Source organism: Pseudoliparis swirei, chromosome 1 (assembly GCF_029220125.1).
Source record: "Pseudoliparis swirei isolate HS2019 ecotype Mariana Trench chromosome 1, NWPU_hadal_v1, whole genome shotgun sequence".
Classification (NCBI taxonomy): Eukaryota; Metazoa; Chordata; class Actinopteri; order Perciformes; family Liparidae; genus Pseudoliparis; species Pseudoliparis swirei.
The window spans coordinates 20,466,984-20,488,166 of NC_079388.1; the positions used below are offsets into that span (position 1 = coordinate 20,466,984).

The following is a 21,183-nucleotide window of genomic DNA, read 5'->3' on the forward strand; positions in this document are numbered from 1 at the left end:
TTGAAAGTATTAAAAATAAAATAAATGTCTCAAAATATCTGAAAAATAGCAGGTTGGATTCAAAAGATTGTTAAATAAACATAAAAAAGTATGAAAAATAGGAATAAATATAACTAATAAGAGGTATGATTCAAACTGCTTTCCATATATTTATTTACGTAAATAGTCAGATTTTTTACAGTTGAACTAAAAATGTTATATGAATAGTGAAGAACAACAAAAATACGAAATATAAATAAATATAACAATAATAGCAGGTTTTATTCAAACTGCTTTTCTTATATTTATTCATTGTAAACAGTCTTCTTTTATTGTTTTTTTATATTATTGAACCGTTGGAACTCAACTGTCACGTCGGTGGCCACGCCCTCTGACGTCGACGTCACGCCACGTCACGTCGGAACTAACGAGCGCTGGCAACTTCTTCGGCGAGTCCCCGAAGCGACCGAAGAACCCCCCAAAAACAAGGGGGTCGGGGGGAAATGGCCAGTTAGAAAGACACCCGGGGACTTCGTTGGGGATCCCGGACCGGGACTCGGACGTCCAACGGGCCGCTGGCGATCCGGATCCGGACGTTAAGGCGGAAGAGAGAGAAGGAAAGCGGCAACAGGAGGGGTCGAGCTGCGCGGACATGGCGGACAGATAAGGCGAACCCGAGGAGGAGAGGCGGCTGCTGGGTTCTTTCAAAGTTTATTTTAATGTAAGGCCCCCCACAGGACCGTAAAGACCCCCCGGGTCCCCCACACCCTGCGGCCGGCATGGCGTCCACTCACGCCCGGCTCGGCCAGCAGGCCTTAGCGGTGCTCGATGTGGCCCTGCGAGTCCCCTGCATCTTTATTATCGACGCCATTTTCAACTCGTACTACGACCCGGGTTCGGGATGGGCCGGGACGACGGGCAAGGTGCTGGTCAGGGTCACGGGTGAGTCATTTGTATTTATTTAAATGTGTTAATCGTGTTTATTAAATTGTTTAAGAAACAAACAGGAGGAGCCCTCCTCCCCAAAGTTCGGCCGACGCCGTGTTCGCCGTGACGTCAGCGGTGTCACCTGAAGCCGAGTTGAGCCGAATAAAGCCGATTTAAAACACCGGCAGTCACGTCAAAACACGTCCTGCTCACCTGACACGGCGCCCACAAGATCATCAATCTGGTTTATGATGTGTTCCTCTAGCTAACCGCGAAACTCAGGTACATTCTTCACCCGCAGGTGTTGCGCTGAATTCTGTTCCCCGGTCTTCTTTTTTTAAAAGTAACTTTTAGGCAGCCCGACACTGCCTGTACACAATATACTCATTTAATCCTCTGTAGATGGATGAAAACAAATATGTCGCTACAGCAGCATTTATACACACGGCTAAAGCAACATTCCATATAAATGCACAAAATACACAACAAAATATAATTTAAATTGTATTAGTTGAGGATTCATAAACATGTAGGCAGCCTGACACACTGCCTGTCAAATGTCCTTCTTATATCCCCTGTAGATACTTTATTTATTGCATTTGTACATACTACAATGCACAATATATACAAAACATAGATTAGAATAATATATAATTCACGAACAAAACAATAGTTTCATTATGTTAAAGAGATTGCCAAGGGAAAAAAAGCTTTAATCTAAATTATGGTGTGAACTCTGCGAGTGTATTAATGTTGCAGTAATAAGCTGCAATACACAACTACATGTATTTATTTCTCAACTTACTGTTGATGTTTATTTTGTTCTCACCAGAAGTGCAAAACGTAAGTAATCATGTTAATGTATTAGCAGACACGTCACCACATCATCGTCTTCTATTAGTTGAGGATTCATAAGCTTGTGGTAGAAACCATGATGTCAAACAGAAACGCTGTGGTCAAAGCTTCATGAGCAGAGAACGTTGTGTACGCACACTCACACACACACACAACCTTACACACATGCAACCTTACACACACGCAACCTTACACAACTCTTTGTACTCTCCGGAGACCTTTGGACGGCTCCATGAATCCTCTTGGTGTTGCCCAAGAGCTCCGGGGCACACATCCACAAACGGCGTGTTGAGTTCAGGGCCCTGAGTCTCAATGACCGTGAAGTGCACAAACGAGAGTATTTAAGTACACACTATTATCACGTGTGTGATTTACAGCGTTCGCTTTAACACAACGGACTCTAGTGTTCATTTAATGGGTTTTAGATTTGTGTGTTTTTCGGTTTTTATCTCATGACGCCACCTGTGTGTGTGTGTGTGTAACTGTGTTGTGTGTGTAACTGGGTGTGAGAGACTGCATGTGAGTGTGTGTGTTTGTCTCCACCTCCGTGTCCCGGTCCCCGTCCCTCTCTTAACCTCCGTGTCCCGGTCCCTCTCTTAACCTCCGTGTCCCGGTCCCTCTCTTAACCTCCGTGTCCCGGTCCCCGTCCCTCTCTTAACCTCCGTGTCCCGGTCCCCGTCCCTCTCTTAACCTCCGTGTCCCGGTCCCCGTCCCTCTTAACCTCCGTGTCCCGGTCCCCGTCCCTCTCTCAACCTCTGTGTCCCGTCCCCGTCCCTCTCTTAACCTCCGTGTCCCGGTCCCGTCCCTCTTAACCTCCGTGTCCCGGTCCCCGTCCCTCTCTTAACCTCCGTGTCCCGGTCCCCATCCCTCTCTTAACCTCCGTGTCCCGTCCCATCCTCTCTAACCTCCGTGTCCCGTCCCGTCCCTCTCTTAACCTCCGTGTCCCGGTCCCGGTCCCTCTTAACCTCCGTGTCCCGGTCCCGGTCCCTCTTAACCTCCGTGTCCCGGTCCCCGTCCCTCTCTTAACCTCCGTGTCCCGGTCCCCGTCCCTCTCTCAACCTCCGTGTCCCGGTCCCCGTCCCTCTCTTAACCTCCGTGTCCGCTGTCCCTCTCTTAACCTCCGTGTCCCATCCCCGTCCCTCTCTTAACCTCCGTGTCCCGTCCCCGTCCCTCTCTCAACCTCCGTGTCCCGTCCCCGTCCCTCTCTTAACCTCCGTGTCCCGGTCCCCGTCCCTCTCTTAACCTCCGTGTCCCGGCTGTCCCTCTCTTAACCTCCGTGTCCCGGTCCCCGTCCCTCTCTTAACCTCCGTGTCCCGGTCCCCGTCCCTCTCTTAACCTCCGTGTCCCGTCCCCGTCCCTCTCTTAACCTCCGTGTCCCGGCTGTCCCTCTCTTAACCTCCGTGTCCCGGCTGTCCCTCTCTTAACCTCCGTGTCCCGGCTGTCCCTCTCTTAACCTCCGTGTCCCGGCTGTCCCTCTCTTAACCTCCGTGTCCCGGTCCCCGTCCCTCTCTTAACCTCCGTGTCCCGGTCCCCGTCCCTCTCTTAACCTCCGTGTCCCGGTCCCCGTCCCTCTCTTAACCTCCGTGTCCCGGTCCCCGTCCCTCTCTCAACCTCTGTGTCCCGTCCCCGTCCCTCTCTTAACCTCCGTGTCCCGGTCCCGTCCCTCTTAACCTCCGTGTCCGTCCCGTCCCTCTCTTAACCTCCGTGTCCCCGTCCCTCTCTCAACCTCCGTGTCCCGTCCCCGTCCCTCTCTTAACCTCCGTGTCCCGGTCCCCATCCCTCTCTTAACCTCCGTGTCCCGGTCCCCGTCCCTCTCTTAACCTCCGTGTCCCGTCGCCGTCCCTCTCTTAACCTCCGTGTCCCCGTCCCTCTCTCAACCTCCGTGTCCCGTCCCCGTCCCTCTCTTAACCTCCGTGTCCCGGTCCCCGTCCCTCTCTTAACCTCCGTGTCCCGGTCCCCGTCCCTCTCTCAACCTCCGTGTCCCGTCCCCGTCCCTCTCTTAACCTCCGTGTCCCGGTCCCCATCCCTCTCTTAACCTCCGTGTCCCGGTCCCCATCCCTCTCTTAACCTCCGTGTCCCGGTCCCCGTCCCTCTTAACCTCCGTGTCCCGGTCCCCATCCCTCTCTTAACCTCCGTGTCCCGGTCCCCGTCCCTCTCCAGGGCTCCAGACTAACTTTTTTAACTAGGAGCACAGTCGCTCCTAACTTAAAATGTTAGGGGCGCAAGCAGAAATTTAGGGGCGCACTTTTTCCTGGGTCAAAATGGGTCTTGGGTGGTCCCAAAAATTTTTTTCGCGCGCACCTTCTATTCATGCAGTCGAGCTATTGAGTGCGTGATCAGCAGCTGGCCGCTCTGCCGTGATACGCGCACACAGGTGAGCACACCTCCTTGAAACATACTATTGAGAACATATTCGCTGACATGAACCTGATGAACACAGTTGTTTTTGGTTTTTTCAACGCAGACTTTTTTTTGCCTTAGGCGCTCGGGATTTGTCATAGGCGCTGGAAACGGCTTAGGCGCTCCCAAATTTTCTCTGCAGGAAAACCCCTGACACACTATAAATCGACTTGCAAAGTTTTCCCATCATTTTTACTGTATTACTGATAAATAATTTGACAATATACAATCTTATGCCTGTTTGCCTTCATGAACTGCAAAACATTCACAACAGAGAACTCTTCAGAAGTTACTGTGTTGAGTTTAAACATATTTTAAGAGAAAACATACCTTGAGCATGTGCATGTTGCACTTCGATGTGGCCAATCAAAACATTTGTTGGTTTCTAGAGATGCACCGATCAGGTTTTTGGTGCCGATCACCGATCACTGAAACCAGTATCTGCCGATCCGATAATACCAATCACCGATCACTGAAATCAGTATCTGCCGATCCGATAATACCAATCACCGATCACGGTGTTGATTGAAGCATTCTATTTATTGTGTAGCATTATTGCCTAGGACTATGAGGAAATACATATATAAAGCAACTCAAACATTAAAGAAATTACCGATTTCTTTAAACATTTAGAACTTTTACTTTGAAAAATTTCCTAATTGATACATTAAAATTGTTTGATTGCTATTGTAGGGGATTTCAGATATGTATGGAACACATCTGCATCATTCATTTCCTGGAACTCTTGGGAAATCTATATACAGGACTTTTCTTAACATACAAAAGACTGACTAATTTTTATAAACTCTTCCTTGGTACAGTAAACATTTTAATGTTAGCATAATTTAAGCTAAATCTCAGAAACTATCTATAAAGATACAACATCAGTTCATTGTTTACTTTTATATGTTAGTGTATGATTTGTCGACATCTTATTTTGATAAACGGATGTTGTTTCACGTGGTTCTTTCCGCTAACTTTGCAAAACCGGATGTTGTCACTTAAATCCTTCCGCTAACGTTATCAAAACCCTCGCGCGCTCCAGATCGAATGCGTTTACCGTGAGCATCAGTCTATAGGGCTCAGACATGTGAGAGTCGGCTGAGTCGACCCAGAGATTCAACTCGGGGGACGGGGACGCCGCTCGGTGGTGAGGATCCCCTCGTGGACCTCTCACTCTGCGGCCCTCGCCCTCGTTGCGTCTCCGCTGCGGTGCGCCTCTTTTCACACATTAGCCCCCCCCACACACACACACAGGCCAGCCTTCTTCTTCTTCGGTTTTCGTCTCCTTTCTTCTTCTTCTGGAGTTAATGTCGGTTAGCAAACCAGTCATTCAGGCATTACCGCTAACTATAGTGGGCTGAAGTGTAGAACAAGTTTGTAAACAACAAAAATATTTAATAACAAAAAAAAGAAATCTGCTAATTTACTGGTCGCAAATGCGCGAGTTGATGAAAAATTTACTCGCACTGTGTCTAATTTTAGGCGCAAAATGCGACCATTTGGTCGCAGTCTGGAGCCCTGCTCTCTTAACCTCCGTGTCCCGGTCCCCGTCCCTCTCTTAACCTCCGTGTCCCTGTCCCCGTCCCTCTCTCAACCTCCGTGTCCCGGTCCCGCTCTCTTAACCTCCGTGTCCCGGTCCCCGTCCCTCTCTTAACCTCCGTGTCCCGGCTGTCCCTCTCTTAACCTCCGTGTCCCGGTCCCGGTCCCTCTTAACCTCCGTGTCCCGGTCCCCGTCCCTCTCTTAACCTCCGTGTCGGTCCCGTCCTCTCTCAACCTCCGTGTCCCGGTCCCCATCCCTCTCAACCTCCGTGTCCCGTCCCCGTCCCTCTCTTAACCTCCGTGTCCCGGTCCCTGTCCCTCTCTTAACCTCCGTGTCCCCGTCCCTCTCTTAACCTCCGTGTCCCGGCTGTCCCTCTCTTAACCTCCGTGTCCCGGCTGTCCCTCTCTTAACCTCCGTGTCCCGGCTGTCCCTCTCTTAACCTCCGTGTCCCGGTCCCTCTCTTAACCTCCGTGTCCCGGTCCCTCTCTTAACCTCCGTGTCCCGGTCCCCGTCCCTCTCTTAACCTCCGTGTCCCGGTCCCTCTCTTAACCTCCGTGTCCCGGTCCCTCTCTTAACCTCCGTGTCCCGGTCCCCGTCCCTCTCTCAACCTCCGTGTCCCGGTCCCCGTCCCTCTCTTAACCTCCGTGTCCCGGTCCCCGTCCCTCTCTTAACCTCCGTGTCCCGGTCCCTCTCTTAACCTCCGTGTCCCGGTCCCCGTCCCTCTCTTAACCTCCGTGTCCCGGTCCCCGTCCCTCTCTTAACCTCCGTGTCCCGGTCCCCTAGGTGTCCTGGTGTCCAGCTTGGTGCTGCTCCTCTCCCAGAAGGCCCTGTTCAAGTTCTACACGCTGCTCGCCGCCGTCCTCCTCGGCGTGACGGCGGCGCTCATCAACTACTTCGCCACCTCCCACATGGACTTCTACGGCGCCTACTACAAGGCGGCGCTGGGCTTCCGGCTGCTGCCGCGCAACGGGCCCACGCTGTGGCTGGGCGTGGCGGCGGTGCAGCTGGCGTTCGGCGTGGGCTACGTGTTCCTGCTCAACCTGCAGTCGGTGTTCGCGGCGCTGGTGGTGCTGGACATCATGATCCCCCTGTGGGGGCTGATGATCGAGCTGCCGGCCGACGTGCGCCACACGGTGGCCGTGTTCTCGGGCGCGGCGCTGGCGCTCAACACGGCCGTGTGCCTGGCGCTGCGCCTCAAGTGGTTCTACTACTCGTGCCGCTACGTGTACCTGCTGGTGCGCCACATGTACCGCATCTACGGGCTGCAGCTGCTGCTGGAGGACACGTGGAAGAGGATCCGCTTCCCCGACGTGCTGCGCGTGTTCTGGCTGACCCGGGTCACCGCGCAGGCGCTGATCCTGGTGTACGTGGTGCGCGCCGTGCGGCGGGAGAGCGGAGACGCCACGGGCGGCGGCGCCGACTCGCAGGTGAGATCAGAACCGGCCGTCCGCGTGTTGTGTAATGAGCCCTGGGAGGCGTACTGACGGGTCTGGGTCCTGGTTTGGGTCCCCGTGGCGGTCCAGGACTTCCTGCTCAGCTGGGACGTGTTCTGGGACCTCGCCAGTAACCTCGTCATCTCCGGCTGCGACTCCACGCTCACCGTGCTCGGGATGAGCGCCGTCATCTCCTCGCTGGCGCACTACCTCGGCCTCAGCATCCTGGCCTTCATCGGTACGCGCGTGTGTGCGTGTGTGTGTGTGAGAGACTGTGTGTGTGTGTGTGTGTGTGTGTGTGTGTGAGAGACTGTGTGTGAGAGACTGTGTGTGTGTGTGAGACTGTGTGTGTGTGTGTGTGAGAGACTGTGTGTGTGGGTGTGAGAGACTGTGTGTCTGTGTGTGAGTGAGAGAGAGACTGTGTGAGTGTGTGTGAAAGAGAGTGTGTGTGTGTGACTGTGTAACTGTTTGTGTGTGTGTGTGTGTGAGACTGTGTGTAACTATTTGTGTGAGCCTGTATGTGTGTAACTCTGTGTGTGTGTTTGTGTGTGACTGTTTAACTGTGTGTTTGTGTAACTGTGTGTGTGTGTGTGTGTGTGTGTTTGTGTGTGACTGTGTGTAACCACCTCTCTTGTAACACATCCTCTCGTTGCCTCAGGCTCCACTGAGGAAGAGGATAAGCGTTTAGGCTTCGTTGCTCCGGTTCTGTTCTTCATCCTGGCTCTGCAGACGGGCCTCAGCAGCCTGGACCCCGAGGAGCGCCTGGTGGGCACACAGTCACACACACACACACACAGACACACAGTCACACAGTCACACACACACAGACACACAGTCACAGTCACACACACACACGCACACACAGTCACACACACAGACACACTTCTAATCGGCATTAGGCTCGTCTTAAGTCGATGGGGCGTTCAGGGACCTTCGTTGACCGGAGCTTTCCTCTCTCAGGTGCGCCTGAGCCGTAACATGTGCCTCCTGCTGACGGCCATCTTGCACTTCGTCCACGGCATGACGGACCCGGTGCTGATGTCCCTGAGTGCGTCCCACGTGGCGTCCGTGCGGCGCCACGTCCCCGTGCTGCTGGTGTCCGCCGCGCTCTTCCTGCTGCCTGTGGCGCTAAGCCACGCCCTCTGGCACCACTACGCCCTCAACACCTGGCTGTTCGCCGTCACCGCCTTCTGCGTGGAGCTGTGCCTCAAGGTGAGCCTCGGGGTGGAGGCGTGTACAGGAAGTAGAGGCGTGTACAGGAAGTAGAGGTGTGTACAGGAAGTGTAGTCGTGTACAGGAAGTGTAGGCGTGTACAGGAAGTGTAGTTGTGTCCAGGAAGTGTAGTCGTGTCCAGGAAGTGTAGTCGTGAACAGGAAGTGGTGTGTCCAGGAAGTGCAGTTGTGTCCAGGAAGTGTAGTCATGCACAGGAAGTGTAGTCGTGAACAGGAAGTGTAGTCGTTTACAGGAAGTGTAGTCGTGTACAGGAAGTGTAGTCGTGCCCAGGAAGTGTAGTCGTGTCCAGGAAGTGTAGTCGTGTCCAGGAAGTGTAGTCGTGAACAGGAAGTGTAGTTGTGAACAGGAAGTGTCGTGGTGAACAGGAAGTGTCGTGGTGAACAGGAAGTGTAGTCGTGAACAGGAAGTGTTGTGGTGAACAGGAAGTGTTGTGGTGAACAGGAAGTGTAGTCGTGAACAGGAAGTGTAGTCGTGTCCAGGAAGTGTTGTGGTGAACAGGAAGTGTTGTGAACAGGAAGTGTTGTGGTGTCCAGGAAGTGCAGTCGTGTCCAGGAAGTGTAGTCGTGTCCAGGAAGTGTCGTCGTGTCCAGGAAGTGTTGTGTCCAGGAAGTGCAGTCGTGTCCAGGAAGTGTAGTTGTGAACAGGAAGTGTTGTGGTGAACAGGAAGTGTAGTCGTGTCCAGGAAGTGTCGTCGTGTCCAGGAAGTGTAGTCGTGAACAGGAAGTGTTGTGTCCAGGAAGTGTAGTCGTGAACAGGAAGTGTAGTCGTGTCCAGGAAGTGTTGTGTCCAGGAAGTGCAGTCGTGTCCAGGAAGTGTAGTTGTGAACAGGAAGTGTTGTGGTGAACAGGAAGTGTAGTCGTGTCCAGGAAGTGTAGTTGTGAACAGGAAGTGTTGTGGTGAACAGGAAGTGTAGTCGTGAACAGGAAGTGTCGTGTCCAGGAAGTGTAGTCGTGAACAGGAAGTGTAGTCGTGAACAGGAAGTGTCGTCGTGTCCAGGAAGTGTAGTCGTGAACATGAAGTGTTGTGTCCAGGAAGTGTCGTCGTGTCCAGGAAGTGTAGTCGTGAACATGAAGTGTTGTGTCCAGGAAGTGCAGTCGTGTCCAGGAAGTGCAGTCGTGAACAGGAAGTGTAGTCGTGTCCAGGAAGTGTAGTTGTGTCCAGGAAGTGTAGTGAACAGGAAGTGTGGTGGTGAACAGGAAGTGCAGTCGTGTCCAGGAAGTGTAGTTGTGTCCAGGAAGTGTAGTGAACAGGAAGTGTGGTGGTGAACAGGAAGTTGGTGAACAGGAAGTGCCCCCCCAGGTGGTGGTGTCCCTGTTGGTGTACGGGCTCTTCATGGCGGACGGGCTCTCCGGCGCCCTGTGGGAGAATCTGGACGACTACGTGTACTACGTGCGCTCGGCGGGCAACGTGGTGGAGTTCCTGTTCGGCGTGGTGATGTTCGGCAACGGCGCCTACACCATGGCGTTCGAGTCGGGCAGTAAGATCCGCGCCTGCATGATGTGCCTCCACGCCTACTTCAACATCTACCTGCAGGCGCGCAACGGCTGGAAGACGTTCACCAACCGGCGCACGGCGGTGCAGAAGATCAACGCGCTGCCCGAGGTGCGCGGCGCCCGGCTGGCGCGCGTGGAGGACGTGTGCGCCATCTGCTACCAGGAGTTCTCGGCGTCGGCGCGCGTCACGCCGTGCCGACACTACTTCCACGCGCTGTGCCTGCGCAAGTGGCTGTACATCCAGGACACGTGTCCCATGTGCCACCAGCGCGTGTACGTGGAGGACGGGGGGCGCGGCCGGGCGCCGTTCTCCAACGACGACGACGCCGACGAGCCGCCGCCGGGGGCGGGCGAGCTCGGCGAGGCGGCGGCGGACGGGGCGGCGGGCGGCGGCCGCGCGATGGCGGGGGCGGGAGGAGGCGGAGCTCCCGGGGAGCCGGACAACGATCTGCTGGAGGACAACGACAGCATCGAGTACGACGAAGACGAGTGGGGCGCGAACAACGGCAGCACGCCGCTGGAGGAAGAGTACATCAACGACGACACGGACTCCACCGAGGACGCCTGAACTATTATATACAGTTATTATGAAAACAACAACGTGTGTGTGTGAATTATTGGAGATCCTGATAAAAATTTATTTATTTTCACATCACTAAGTTAATTATCTGATTCTCTGCAACATGCATAAATAAATATTTATATATATTAATTAATATATACATACATTTATATTTATATATAAATATTTATACATACAAATTAATATATACATTTATTTGTATGTATATATATATATTTATCAATACAAATTAATATATATGAAATACTATATATTTAATTAATATATATATTTAATTAATAGATTTTAATATAGATAAATACGTTGCACAGTTTGAAGTGAGCTGTGGAAATATATTTTTTGTTTCAGAGAAAAGAAGCAACACTTTTCATCACGTTCGCGGCCCCAGTGTGTGTGTGTGTGTGTGTGTGAGACTGAGCTTCAGGTTTCTTGGAGTCTTTCAGAAAGTTTAGTTTGCTTCCGTTTTTAAAACTTCTCCATCAATACGTTCCTCTCCAGCTGTTGTTTTTGTTTTTTTGCCTCCTATTCCCGCTCGCCGTCGTCGTGGCGACTCGCCGAGCGGAGGGATTCTGCTGCGGTGAGTTGAGAGGAAGAAGCTGTCCTGTACGTCACTGAATACCTCGCTCCGGTCTCCTGTGCGACCTCGCCTACGCCGTGTATGTTCTGTTCACGCCATGCACACGCCCGCCAGCAGGGGGCGAGGGCCGCACGCCACGCTGACGCACACGCCCGCCAGCAGGGGGCGAGGGCCGCACGCCTTCGCCTAAATCGGTGTTCGGCTACGCTCTCCAGAAACGGCCAAAACGTTTGTATTCATTTCTCAACGCCACAGAACGACCGTTTGAAAAGCACCACGATTATTAATCTGATTATTTAGTTTGTCGGTTGTTCGTCACGTTGATTTTTTTGGCTCCGATCTTTTCAGTAAATGCACTTTTTATTTGTTGGTGTTTCTCATCACGGCAGGAGGTGTGAAGCTCCTCCCTGAACGTCCCCTCCACTTAGATAACCGTCTCACGGAGGGAAATGTATTTATTGAGCAGACACTGATCCTGAACCACTGGAAGCCCGAAAGGACCCGCCAGACCCCCCCAGGACCCCCCAGGACCTGCACCGGGTCTCCATGGTGACACTGTTTAGACTCCACAGCCTGAACGTCTTTACGGGTCTTAAGACTCTTGGTTTCATTACTGTTGTAATTGCTGAAAATAAACTGTAAAAAAAAAAAGAGGGGGAGGGGGATCGAAAGTTTCTCGAGAAAGAGGCGGTTCTGATTTTTTCCAATGATGATGATGAAGGATTTTTGGTTAATTGGTTTAGATTGTTTTCCGGAAGTTTTTTTTTGAAAAAGGTAAAAAAAGAAAGCTGTTAAATTTTTGCCTTTTGTTTTAAAAAGAGATTCATGTAAATAAAAATCATCTTTATTATTGCACCTGGTCTGTGACACCATATTTATACCTCCTATTCAACAGTGTGATTGACAACAACAACAACACACTGCAGTTAATAGGAAACCCATGTTTTCATTTTGGGGGGAACTGTCCCTTTAAATTTCTTGAGTACATATTTGTTACCCGGAAGTCAAATGAGGCCGCCCCTCCTTCCGGTGTGGAGATGCAGTTGCTTCGTCGGACCTGCAGATGGCGCCATTTCACAACGAATTGATTCATTACCTGCATGACTGAAAACTGAGGGAACCAGGCAGGTAAACAAGGTTTGAGTAAACTACCGATGTTATACTCAATGCTTTTGCACAATATAAAAAATATTACGGTACGCCATCAAAAGAAATCAGAGTTGCTGGTCATAACTTCAAGAGGTTGGAAGTTGTAATAAATGTGCATTAAGAGAAGTTAAATACATACATACACAAATATACTTATGTATACAAGTATGAATATGTGTGTGTGTACATATACATATTTACAAATAAATACATATACATATACACATGTATATAAATACATATACTAAATACACACAAATACATATGTATATATAAATACATTTAAAGATATATACTTATCATTTGAAACATTTATTACATTTCCGATTACATTTGATGTATTTTTAAATGATTGTATATCCTATAAAACCGTATGTATTTAGTCGTAGAAGTTGTTATTTATAACGAATATATATATGTATATACAGTATGTTCTAAATATATATACATATGTTTTAAATATATATATATATATGTTCTAAATAAATAAATATATATATGTTCTAAATAAATAAAAATATATATTTTCTTTTTACCCTGAATATAAAATATGAAAAGGTGTGACCGGAAGCGGCAACTCTTATTTTGAAAAGCCACCGCCGGAAGCCCCGGTGTTTTTTTTTGTCGTTTCTCAAATTCCGACTGACTTGACGCTGTTGGCTTTTTTATTTATTTTTAAAATTGTACTTCTTGTTGGTCTTCAGCTCGAACTTCACGCGCCCAACTCCTCCCGCCATGCGACGGAAAAGACCCATGAAATAAACGTTCAAGTTATTTATTTATTTACGGGACTTCTTCGCGGTCTTCGCTCCGACACAATGCTGAAGCTGTGCCTCCGGAGAGTCCTCCGACCGGTCGGGCAGAACTCACCCAGCCGCCGGCTGGGGACCCGCGAGCCGCGCGAGCCGCTCACCTCCGCCACGAGAGCCAAGGACTTCATCTACCGGCTGCAGCCGGCGGAGAGGACGTGTCTGCTGCGGCAGCTGCAGAGCTTCGAGTCCGTGGCCCTCACTCAAGGTGAGACACGCAACCCGTGTGTATTTTATTTTATTACATTTATTAAATGTATTACATTTATTACATTCATTAAATATATTTCATTTTATTTATTTTTATGAGGCAAAAGTGCCATCCCTGTTCCAGGTGACTGGCTGCTGTCGTCACTATCTGAATGAAGACTGTTGGCCCACGGAGGTCACGTGACTGGCCGCACCTGAAGAGTGGACAAGGTGTCATAATGTGTCCAAACACGTGGCTGTTGTTGGTGATGTCAGTCGGCTGTAAAATACTATGACACAGGTGTGTCATGCTTCATGTGTAGAGCTGCATTCTTTCTCCTGACCACCAGGGGGCGACTCCTCTGGTTGTATAGAAGTCTATGCTTCATGTGTTAAAGCTGCATTCTTTCTCCTGACCACCAGGGGGCGACTCCTCTGGTTGTATAGAAGTCTATGCTTCATGTGTTAAAGCTGCATTCTCTCTCCTGACCACCAGGGGGCGACTCCTCTGGTTGTATAGAAGTCTATTCTTGTGTTAAAGCGGCATTCTCTCTCCTGACCACCAGGGGGTGACGCCTCTGGTTGTATAGAAGTGTTAAAGCTATTTATTTATTTTGGTCTTTTTTTCTTTTTCTTCTTCTTTTTCTTCCTCTTCCTCTTTTTGAATCCACCGGAGCGGGCTGTGAGGGGTTGCGCTGCCGGTCGTTTCCCCTCCAGCGAGGCGGCGTTCAGAGCGTTGTGTGAGCTGGAGCAAGGAGACGCTCATCATTCATTTGTTTTAACGCCTCCTGGCAGCAACGAGCGTTGAGAAACAGAATCATATAATATTCCTACCGTCGGCGTCACTAACCCGTGAGGCTTCGTCTCGAGGAGCAAAACATCTTCTTATCTGCATCTATACAAAACAACTTTAAAAAATGTTTACGTACATTCACGTGTTCTTTTCCTTTCCTAAATGTACAATTTGGACATTTTGTTTCAAGAAAATGCAACAAAAAAAGCAGAATATATAACATACATATATATATTTATAATACATATGTATATATTATAAATATATATATATATATATTAGAGATGCACCGATCAGGTTTTTGGTGCCGATCACCGATCACTGAAATCAGTATCTGCCGATCCGATAATACCGATCATCGATCACGGTGTCGATTGAAGCATTCTATTTATTGTGTAGCATTATTGCCTAGGACTATGAGGAAATACATATATAAAGCACCTCAAACATTAAAGAAATTACAGATTTCTTGGAACATTTAGGACTTTTACTTTGAAAGATGTCCTAATTGATACATTAAAATTGATTGCCAGTGTATGTGATTTCAGATATGTATGGAACACATCTGCATTATTCATTTCCTGGAACTCTTGGGGAAATCTTTTTACAGGACTTTTCTTAACATACAAAAGTCTGACTTATTTTTATAAACTCTTCCTTGGTTCAGTAAAAATGTTTTAATGTTAGCATAATTTAAGCTAAATTTCAGAAACGATCTCTAAAGATACAAAATCAGTTCATTGTTTACTTTTATATGTAATAGTGTATGATTTGTCGACATCTTATTTTGATAACCGGATGTTGTTTCACGTGGTTCTTTCTGCCAACTTTATCAAACCCTCTTTGCTCCCGATGGAATGTGTTTAGCGTGAGCATCTCTAGGGGCTCAGAGCCTCAGACATGTGAGAGTCGGCTGAGTCGACCTAGAGATTCAACTCGGGGGACGGGGAGCCGCTCGGTGGTGAGGATCCCCTCTGACCTCTGACCTCTCTCTCTGCGGCCCTCGCCGGGCGCATCGTCTCCGTTGCGCTGCGATTGAAACGTCTGATAGTTCTCGCAGATTTTATGTCATCTGATCGGCCAAATTATGAATCGGCGCCGATCAGATCGGAGCATCCCTAATATATATATATATTTAGAACATACATATATATATTGTAGCTATTTATTGTGAAAACAACTTGACGTCTGCAGAGACGTTGATCCTGTGACTTCCTGCGTCGTCTTCAAGCCGTTTACGTCTTCTGGCTTCAGGAAGTCGCCCTGAGCTGTCGGCCTTTTGGGTCCCGAGCCAGAGGACCAGACTCTGTGGCTCATTTATCCTGCCAGCAGCTTCACGTCCTGGGCCTGAGTCCTGGGCCTGAGTCCTGGGCCTGAGTCCTGGGCCTGAGTCCTGGGCCTGAGTCCTGGGCCTGAGTCCTGGGCCTGAGTCCTGGGCCTGAGTCCTGGGCCTGAGTCCTGGGCCTGAGTCCTGGGCCTGAGTCCTGGGCCTGAGTCCTGGGCCTGAGTCCTGGGCCTGAGTCCTGGATGACCTCACAGCTCAGAGGGTCTTTAACCCTGATGAAGACGAAGATGAAGGTTTACATTATTAATGCTGCAGTGTCTCCTAGAAGCACCGGACGAGGCATCTGGACTGAAGGATGACTTAGTGCTCGGAGGGAGGGAGGGAGGAAGAGAGGAAGAGAGGGAGGGAGGGAGGGAGAGAAATATTCTGTTCACAGAAGTAGAACAGCAGTAGAACAGAAGTGGAACAGAAGTGGATGAAGAAGTCTGAGTTATTTTGTGTGATTTCAACATCACGAAGCAAAGTGTTGATTATGTTACTTTTGTATTTGTTTATTTTGCAGCTCAACGCTCACCAGCTGCTGACTGGTGTGCTTGAGCAGCTCTTAAAGGAACAGTACACATTTATCGTGTTATATAAACCTGCAGCCTTCAGATATACTTGTTCAAAGTTTCTGGCTCCGACTGAATTTCATTTCTATAAGTGGATCCACCCACAGACCACGAGAACAAAGAGGTCCCAAATACGACTGGCCCAACAATACATGTGTGTGTGTGTGTCAGGTGATCAATAAAAAGCAGGAGATATTATGAGTTGCATATATTTAAATATGGGAGGAGCTACAAATGGAAATAACCTCCTGACCTTTCCACTAGAGTGCTGCTGTCTGTTGTGAAAGATGACACACACACACACACACAGTTATTTCTGTGCTCTTGGCATCTCTCCGTCGGTTTAAACGAGCACCTGAATGCACCGGACACCCGGAGAGCGACTGACTCTGCAGCATTGCAGTTCCTCTCTCTCTCTTAACTACCCAGAATGCACTCTGCTCCAGTGGCCTCCCTTCTCTGGAGTCCTTAGCGAGTCCCCTTCATGTCCCCCCCAACGGCCCCTCCCCCTCCTGTGGTCTCCGTGATGAAAGGTCAACGCGTCCCTAACGGGGTCAGGGTGGCGCCAGTCGACTCTCAGGCGTTCATGTCAAACTTCTGATGTTCTCCTCCTCAGGGACTCTGGAGCCGTCGCCGCCCACGGCAGACCAGACCAGATACAGTGAGACATCTGAATATTACAGCCTGAAATGTATTTTTTGTAAATATATATATGTATTTATAATATGTATCTGTTTATAATATATATATACATTTATTATAAATATATATATATTATACATATATATATATTGAACATATTTATAATAATATATATATGTATGTTTATGTAATTGTTTGTTTAACTTTTCCCCGTCCTCAGTCTTGTTCCACAACGCCGTTCCCTTCATCGGGTTTGGTTTCCTTGACAACGCCATCATGATCGCTGCAGTGAGTGAATTCAGAGTTTTAGTGGAAACTTATTAAGACTCTTTGTGGTGGTAAACATCTCTCTCTCTCTCTTTCAGGGAACGCAGATCGAGCTCTCCATCGGCGTCACTCTGGGCATCTCCACCATGGCGGGTAAGCACCATGAAGTCTTATGGATAAATGCTAATATATTTATATATTATACGTCATATAATGAATATATTGAAGGTGTCGTGCTGCATCGACTCCACCGATTGGTTGAATGTTTAACGTTCTCTCTCCATCTCAGCGTAGAGGCGCTCCTCTCGTCCTCTACCTCGGTCTGAAAGTCGACTGGATTTATTTAATCGATCAGTTTTTATTTCATTAGACCAAAGAAAGTCTTTGATACCAGAGACATGATCATCGGTCATCTCAGCATAAAGTATTAAAGTTTCTCAATAACTCACTTTAAAAACAATGTATCCAGTACTTCGTAAAACTGATAAACTTTCATCCTTTGAAGTTTGTTTGAAGCCGTCGGGAGATAAATAAATAATGTGTTTGTTCGTAAACTCATTATTTAATATATATATTTATTTATTTGTGTATACTATATATATATATATTTGCATATATTTATATGTATATTTATTTATATATATATTATAGTTATTCATATATTTATTTATATATATGTATATTTATATATTTATAATTATTTATATATATATTTATATATGTATGTGTAGATATATATATATATAATAATAATAACTTATCTCTGTTCTGTTACTACGCCGTGAAACCCTCAGTCACTTCTCCTTCTCCTCATTCGGTCTCCATGGAGACGAGGCTCCAATGGACCCTTCGAAGTGCAAATATGGGAATGTGGGGGGGGGGGGGGGATCTGATACCTTCATCTATTCAGGCACCGCTTCATATTGGTGTCATCTTCATCATTATACAGCCTGCAGGGACTTTAATTTCTTCCTCCTGGTTGAGTCAGAGGTGGCAGATCGTTTGTTGTTGTTGTTCTTTTTCAACTCCGATTTGAAGACGTCCATCTGGAGTCTTGGAGACATTCGGCCTCGTTGGGTTAAAACGCCTCCAAACTATGAGGAACAAAAAACACGTCTAATGGTCGTGAACAAAGAGTTTTATTTATAGATTCATAGAGTTATAGATTCATATAGTTATAGATTCATATAGTTATAGATTCATAGATTCATAGAGTTATAGAGTTATAGATTCATAGAGTTATAGATTCATAGAGTTAAAGATTCATAGTTATAGATTCATATAGTTATAGATTCATAGAGTTATAGATTCATAGAGTTATAGATTCATAGATTTATAGAGTTATAGATTCATAGTTTTAGATTTATAGATTCATAGTTATAGATTCATAGAGTTATAGATTCATAGTTATAGATTCATTGAGTTATAGATTTATAGATTCATAGTTATAGATTTATAGAGTTATAGATTCATAGTTATAGATTCATAGTTTTAGATTTATAGATTCATAGTTTTAGATTTATAGAGTTATAGATTCATAGAGTTATAGATTTATAGATTCATAGTTTTAGATTTATAGAGTTATAGATTCATAGAGTTATAGAGTTATAGATTCATAGTTTTAGATTCAAAGAGTTATAGAGTTATAGATTCATAGTGATAGATTCAGTTCCTTCCCTCTCGTGTCCCTGCAGCCGCGGCCTGGGGGAACCTGGTCTCGGACCTGGCCGGTCTCGGGTGAGTAAACCGTGTCTGGGGGGTCGGGTTCATTTTGTGGGAGGAGCCAAATCTTTTGTAGTTTTGAATTCCTTCTGTTTTATATTATCTTCTGTTTTATCTTTGGAAGAACTAGTTTATTAAATGATCAGTTTTTAATTAGGAGGGTTGGATGAAAAAATTATATATATTTCTAAATATATAAATATAAATGTATTTTTATATTTCTAAATAAAATATATATTTATAATGTATATATTTATATATTTATAAAGATTTTATGTATATATATATAAAGATATTTTTAAATATATATAAAGATATTTTAAATTATTTTTTATTTTATTTATCTCACACCCATGTTTGCTCTAGTAATTCAATTAAGATATGCGTTCGTTAATGTGTGTGTGTCTGTGTGTGTGTGTGTGTGTGTGTGCGTGTGTCTCTCTCTGTGTGTGTGTGTGTGTGTGTCTCTGTCTGTGTGTCTCTGTCTGTGTGTCTCTGTGTGTGTGTGTGTGTGTGTGTGTCTCTGTGTGTGTGTCTCTGTCTCTGTGTGTGTGTCTCTGTGTGTGTGTGTGTGTGTGTGTGTGTGTGTCTCTGTGTGTGTGTGTCTCTGTGTCTCTGTGTGTGTGTGTGTGTGTCTCTGTGTGTGTCTCTCTGTGTGTGTGTGTGTGTGTGTCTCTCTGTGTGTGTGTGTGTGTGTGTGTGTGTGTGTCTGTGTGTGTGTGTGTCTCTATGTGTCTCTGTGTGTGTGTGTGTGTGTGTGTGTGTGTCTCTCTGTGTGTGTGTGTGTGTGTAGTCTTGCGGGCTATGTGGAGGTCCTGGCGGTCAAACTGGGGATGTCGGGTCCAGACTTGAGCCCCAAGCAGGCCGACATGTGGCAGAGCAGAGTGAGCTCTCACCTGGTGAGTCCCACGGCCGCCGGCCACAGGGTCACCTGTTCAACCTCTCACCACCATGTCCTCCTCCTCCTCCTCCTCCTCCTCCTCCTCCTCCTCCTCCTCCTCCTCCTCCTCCTCCTCCTCTCAGGGCAAAGCCATCGGCGTGTCCATCGGCTGCATCTTGGGGATGTTCCCTCTGTTCTTCATGAGTGACGAGAAGGAGAAGAGAAGAAGAAGAAGAAGAAGGAGGAGGAGGAGAAGGAGGCACACACTCCTTCCTCCTAACGCCTGAAGGAGCGGCGGCGTCCGGGTGAACCGACGATTTTATTCAAATATTTAATCGCCGTCGATTCTTTTTATTTTGAACGTTTCTTGCGCAACAATCTCTAGAAGAACGTCTTCCAGGAGAACTCGTCCTCCCGAGCGCCATCTTCACTATCGACAGACTTAGAACCAGTCGACCAACAGCGTAGCGAGGGGGCGGGGCCTAAGAGTGAGGACTATTCCACCCTAAAGAAACACCCCGATCAGTTTGTTTTGTGGTGTGTTTCCGTGGTGACGTCTGGAGGTTCCTCCGGAGATGAGACTGAACTGTACTTCGTGTTTCTGGCTGAGTACTTTGACTCTTTGTCGTGGACGGGAAGCGCTCTGATCTTCTGGGTGGATCCATCCGCCATGTTCCCACCTTGAAGCTCGCTTCTCGCCCGTCAGCAGAAACACAAACACACTTTAGTTTAAAGAAAACCCACAAAAACACCGTAGGAGATTATTTTATACATTTAAAGATTGAGAAGAAGAGGTGTTTTTTTCTTTTTCTTTTTTTCTTCACACAAGAACCGGTTCTCAAATGGTTCAAACCGGTTCTCACCGGTTCACATTGGTTTGCACCGGTTTCCAGACTCGTTCTCTCTTTCTCTCAACACCTCGTTCTCTTGATCCGAGCGTCTGAACGAACGTTTAATCTCGACTCATTTGTTGTTTTGTGATGAATTGATTCTTCGTTCTATAAAACAGTAAAACACTTTAATTTAATTTATTGTATTATTTCATCTCCTCCTCAACGAGCCGCTCTCCCGCACTGAGTTCCTCACGCACTACAAAGTACCCACAATGCAACGGGCACAGACACGTTTTTGATTAAAGCCGCACTGAAGGCGTGGATGTTCAGTTTCACGCCGTTAAATAGCGACACATTTTCTTTGTTTGTTGACAAGTTAGAAAAATTGCCAAAAACTTAAAGATATTGTGATTATTGATTATTGTTGTTGCGAATAGATGAAATGTTTAAATACTAATGTAAAGACATATTTAAGTTTGTCGCTGGATTAACTGGAAAGAACGAGCAGCAATTAATTCATAAGTAATAAAGTAATGATGTGTTTGGGGACAATCTGAACTCGGATGTTTTTGTAAAATCTCATGTTTATGAATCACGTTTTTTTTATTTTCCAGCATGAGCAGATTCGTCTGTTTTTAATTGTTCCCTCTTTTTTGTGTGCATAATTTATCAAGAGAAAAGAAAAGTATGTAATCTCTGAAGTCTAAGAATAAAGTTGTGCTGTGCTGCCACCTGGTGGACAGTCTGGAACAGCAGCCATGTGTGTGCGCGCGTATGTGGAAGGATTTATTATGTTGCTAAATGCAAACTGTACTCTAAACAAAAATAAATGAAAAATTGAGCACATTGTTTTAATTGAAGAGAATTTTGTATTAATTGAAGAGAAAATAAAAATGTATTTAACACATGTTATTGTATTAATTATAAGAGGAAATAAAAATGTAAAACTTTTATTTTATTGTTTTAAGAGAAGAAAAAAA

The 21,183-nt window shown here is 47.0% G+C and overlaps 2 protein-coding genes across 3 annotated transcripts; both read left to right on the forward strand.

Annotated features, from left to right (window-relative positions):
• The first annotated feature begins 402 nt into the window (after positions 1-402).
• On the forward strand, positions 403-11,878 carry rnf139 (ring finger protein 139). 2 transcript variants are annotated; one of them, XM_056417297.1, is made up of 6 exons: positions 403-921; positions 6,488-7,131; positions 7,228-7,375; positions 7,796-7,902; positions 8,098-8,349; positions 9,670-11,878. In XM_056417297.1, exons 1-6 carry the CDS (start codon positions 759-761, stop codon positions 10,429-10,431), a joined length of 2,076 nt encoding a protein of 691 aa, XP_056273272.1. In that variant the 5' UTR covers positions 403-758; the 3' UTR covers positions 10,432-11,878. The 2 variants fall into 2 exon arrangements, with proteins under 2 accessions (XP_056273272.1, XP_056273280.1); XM_056417305.1 differs by lacking the exon at positions 403-921 and adding an exon at positions 937-1,188.
• A 913-nt stretch (positions 11,879-12,791) lies between these two features.
• On the forward strand, positions 12,792-21,044 carry tmem65 (transmembrane protein 65). Its single transcript, XM_056412161.1, has 7 exons — positions 12,792-13,189; positions 16,476-16,520; positions 16,722-16,789; positions 16,867-16,921; positions 18,463-18,505; positions 19,284-19,389; positions 19,514-21,044. Exons 1-7 carry the CDS (start codon positions 12,991-12,993, stop codon positions 19,655-19,657), a joined length of 660 nt encoding a protein of 219 aa, XP_056268136.1. The 5' UTR covers positions 12,792-12,990; the 3' UTR covers positions 19,658-21,044.
• Positions 21,045-21,183: the final 139 nt, after the last annotated feature.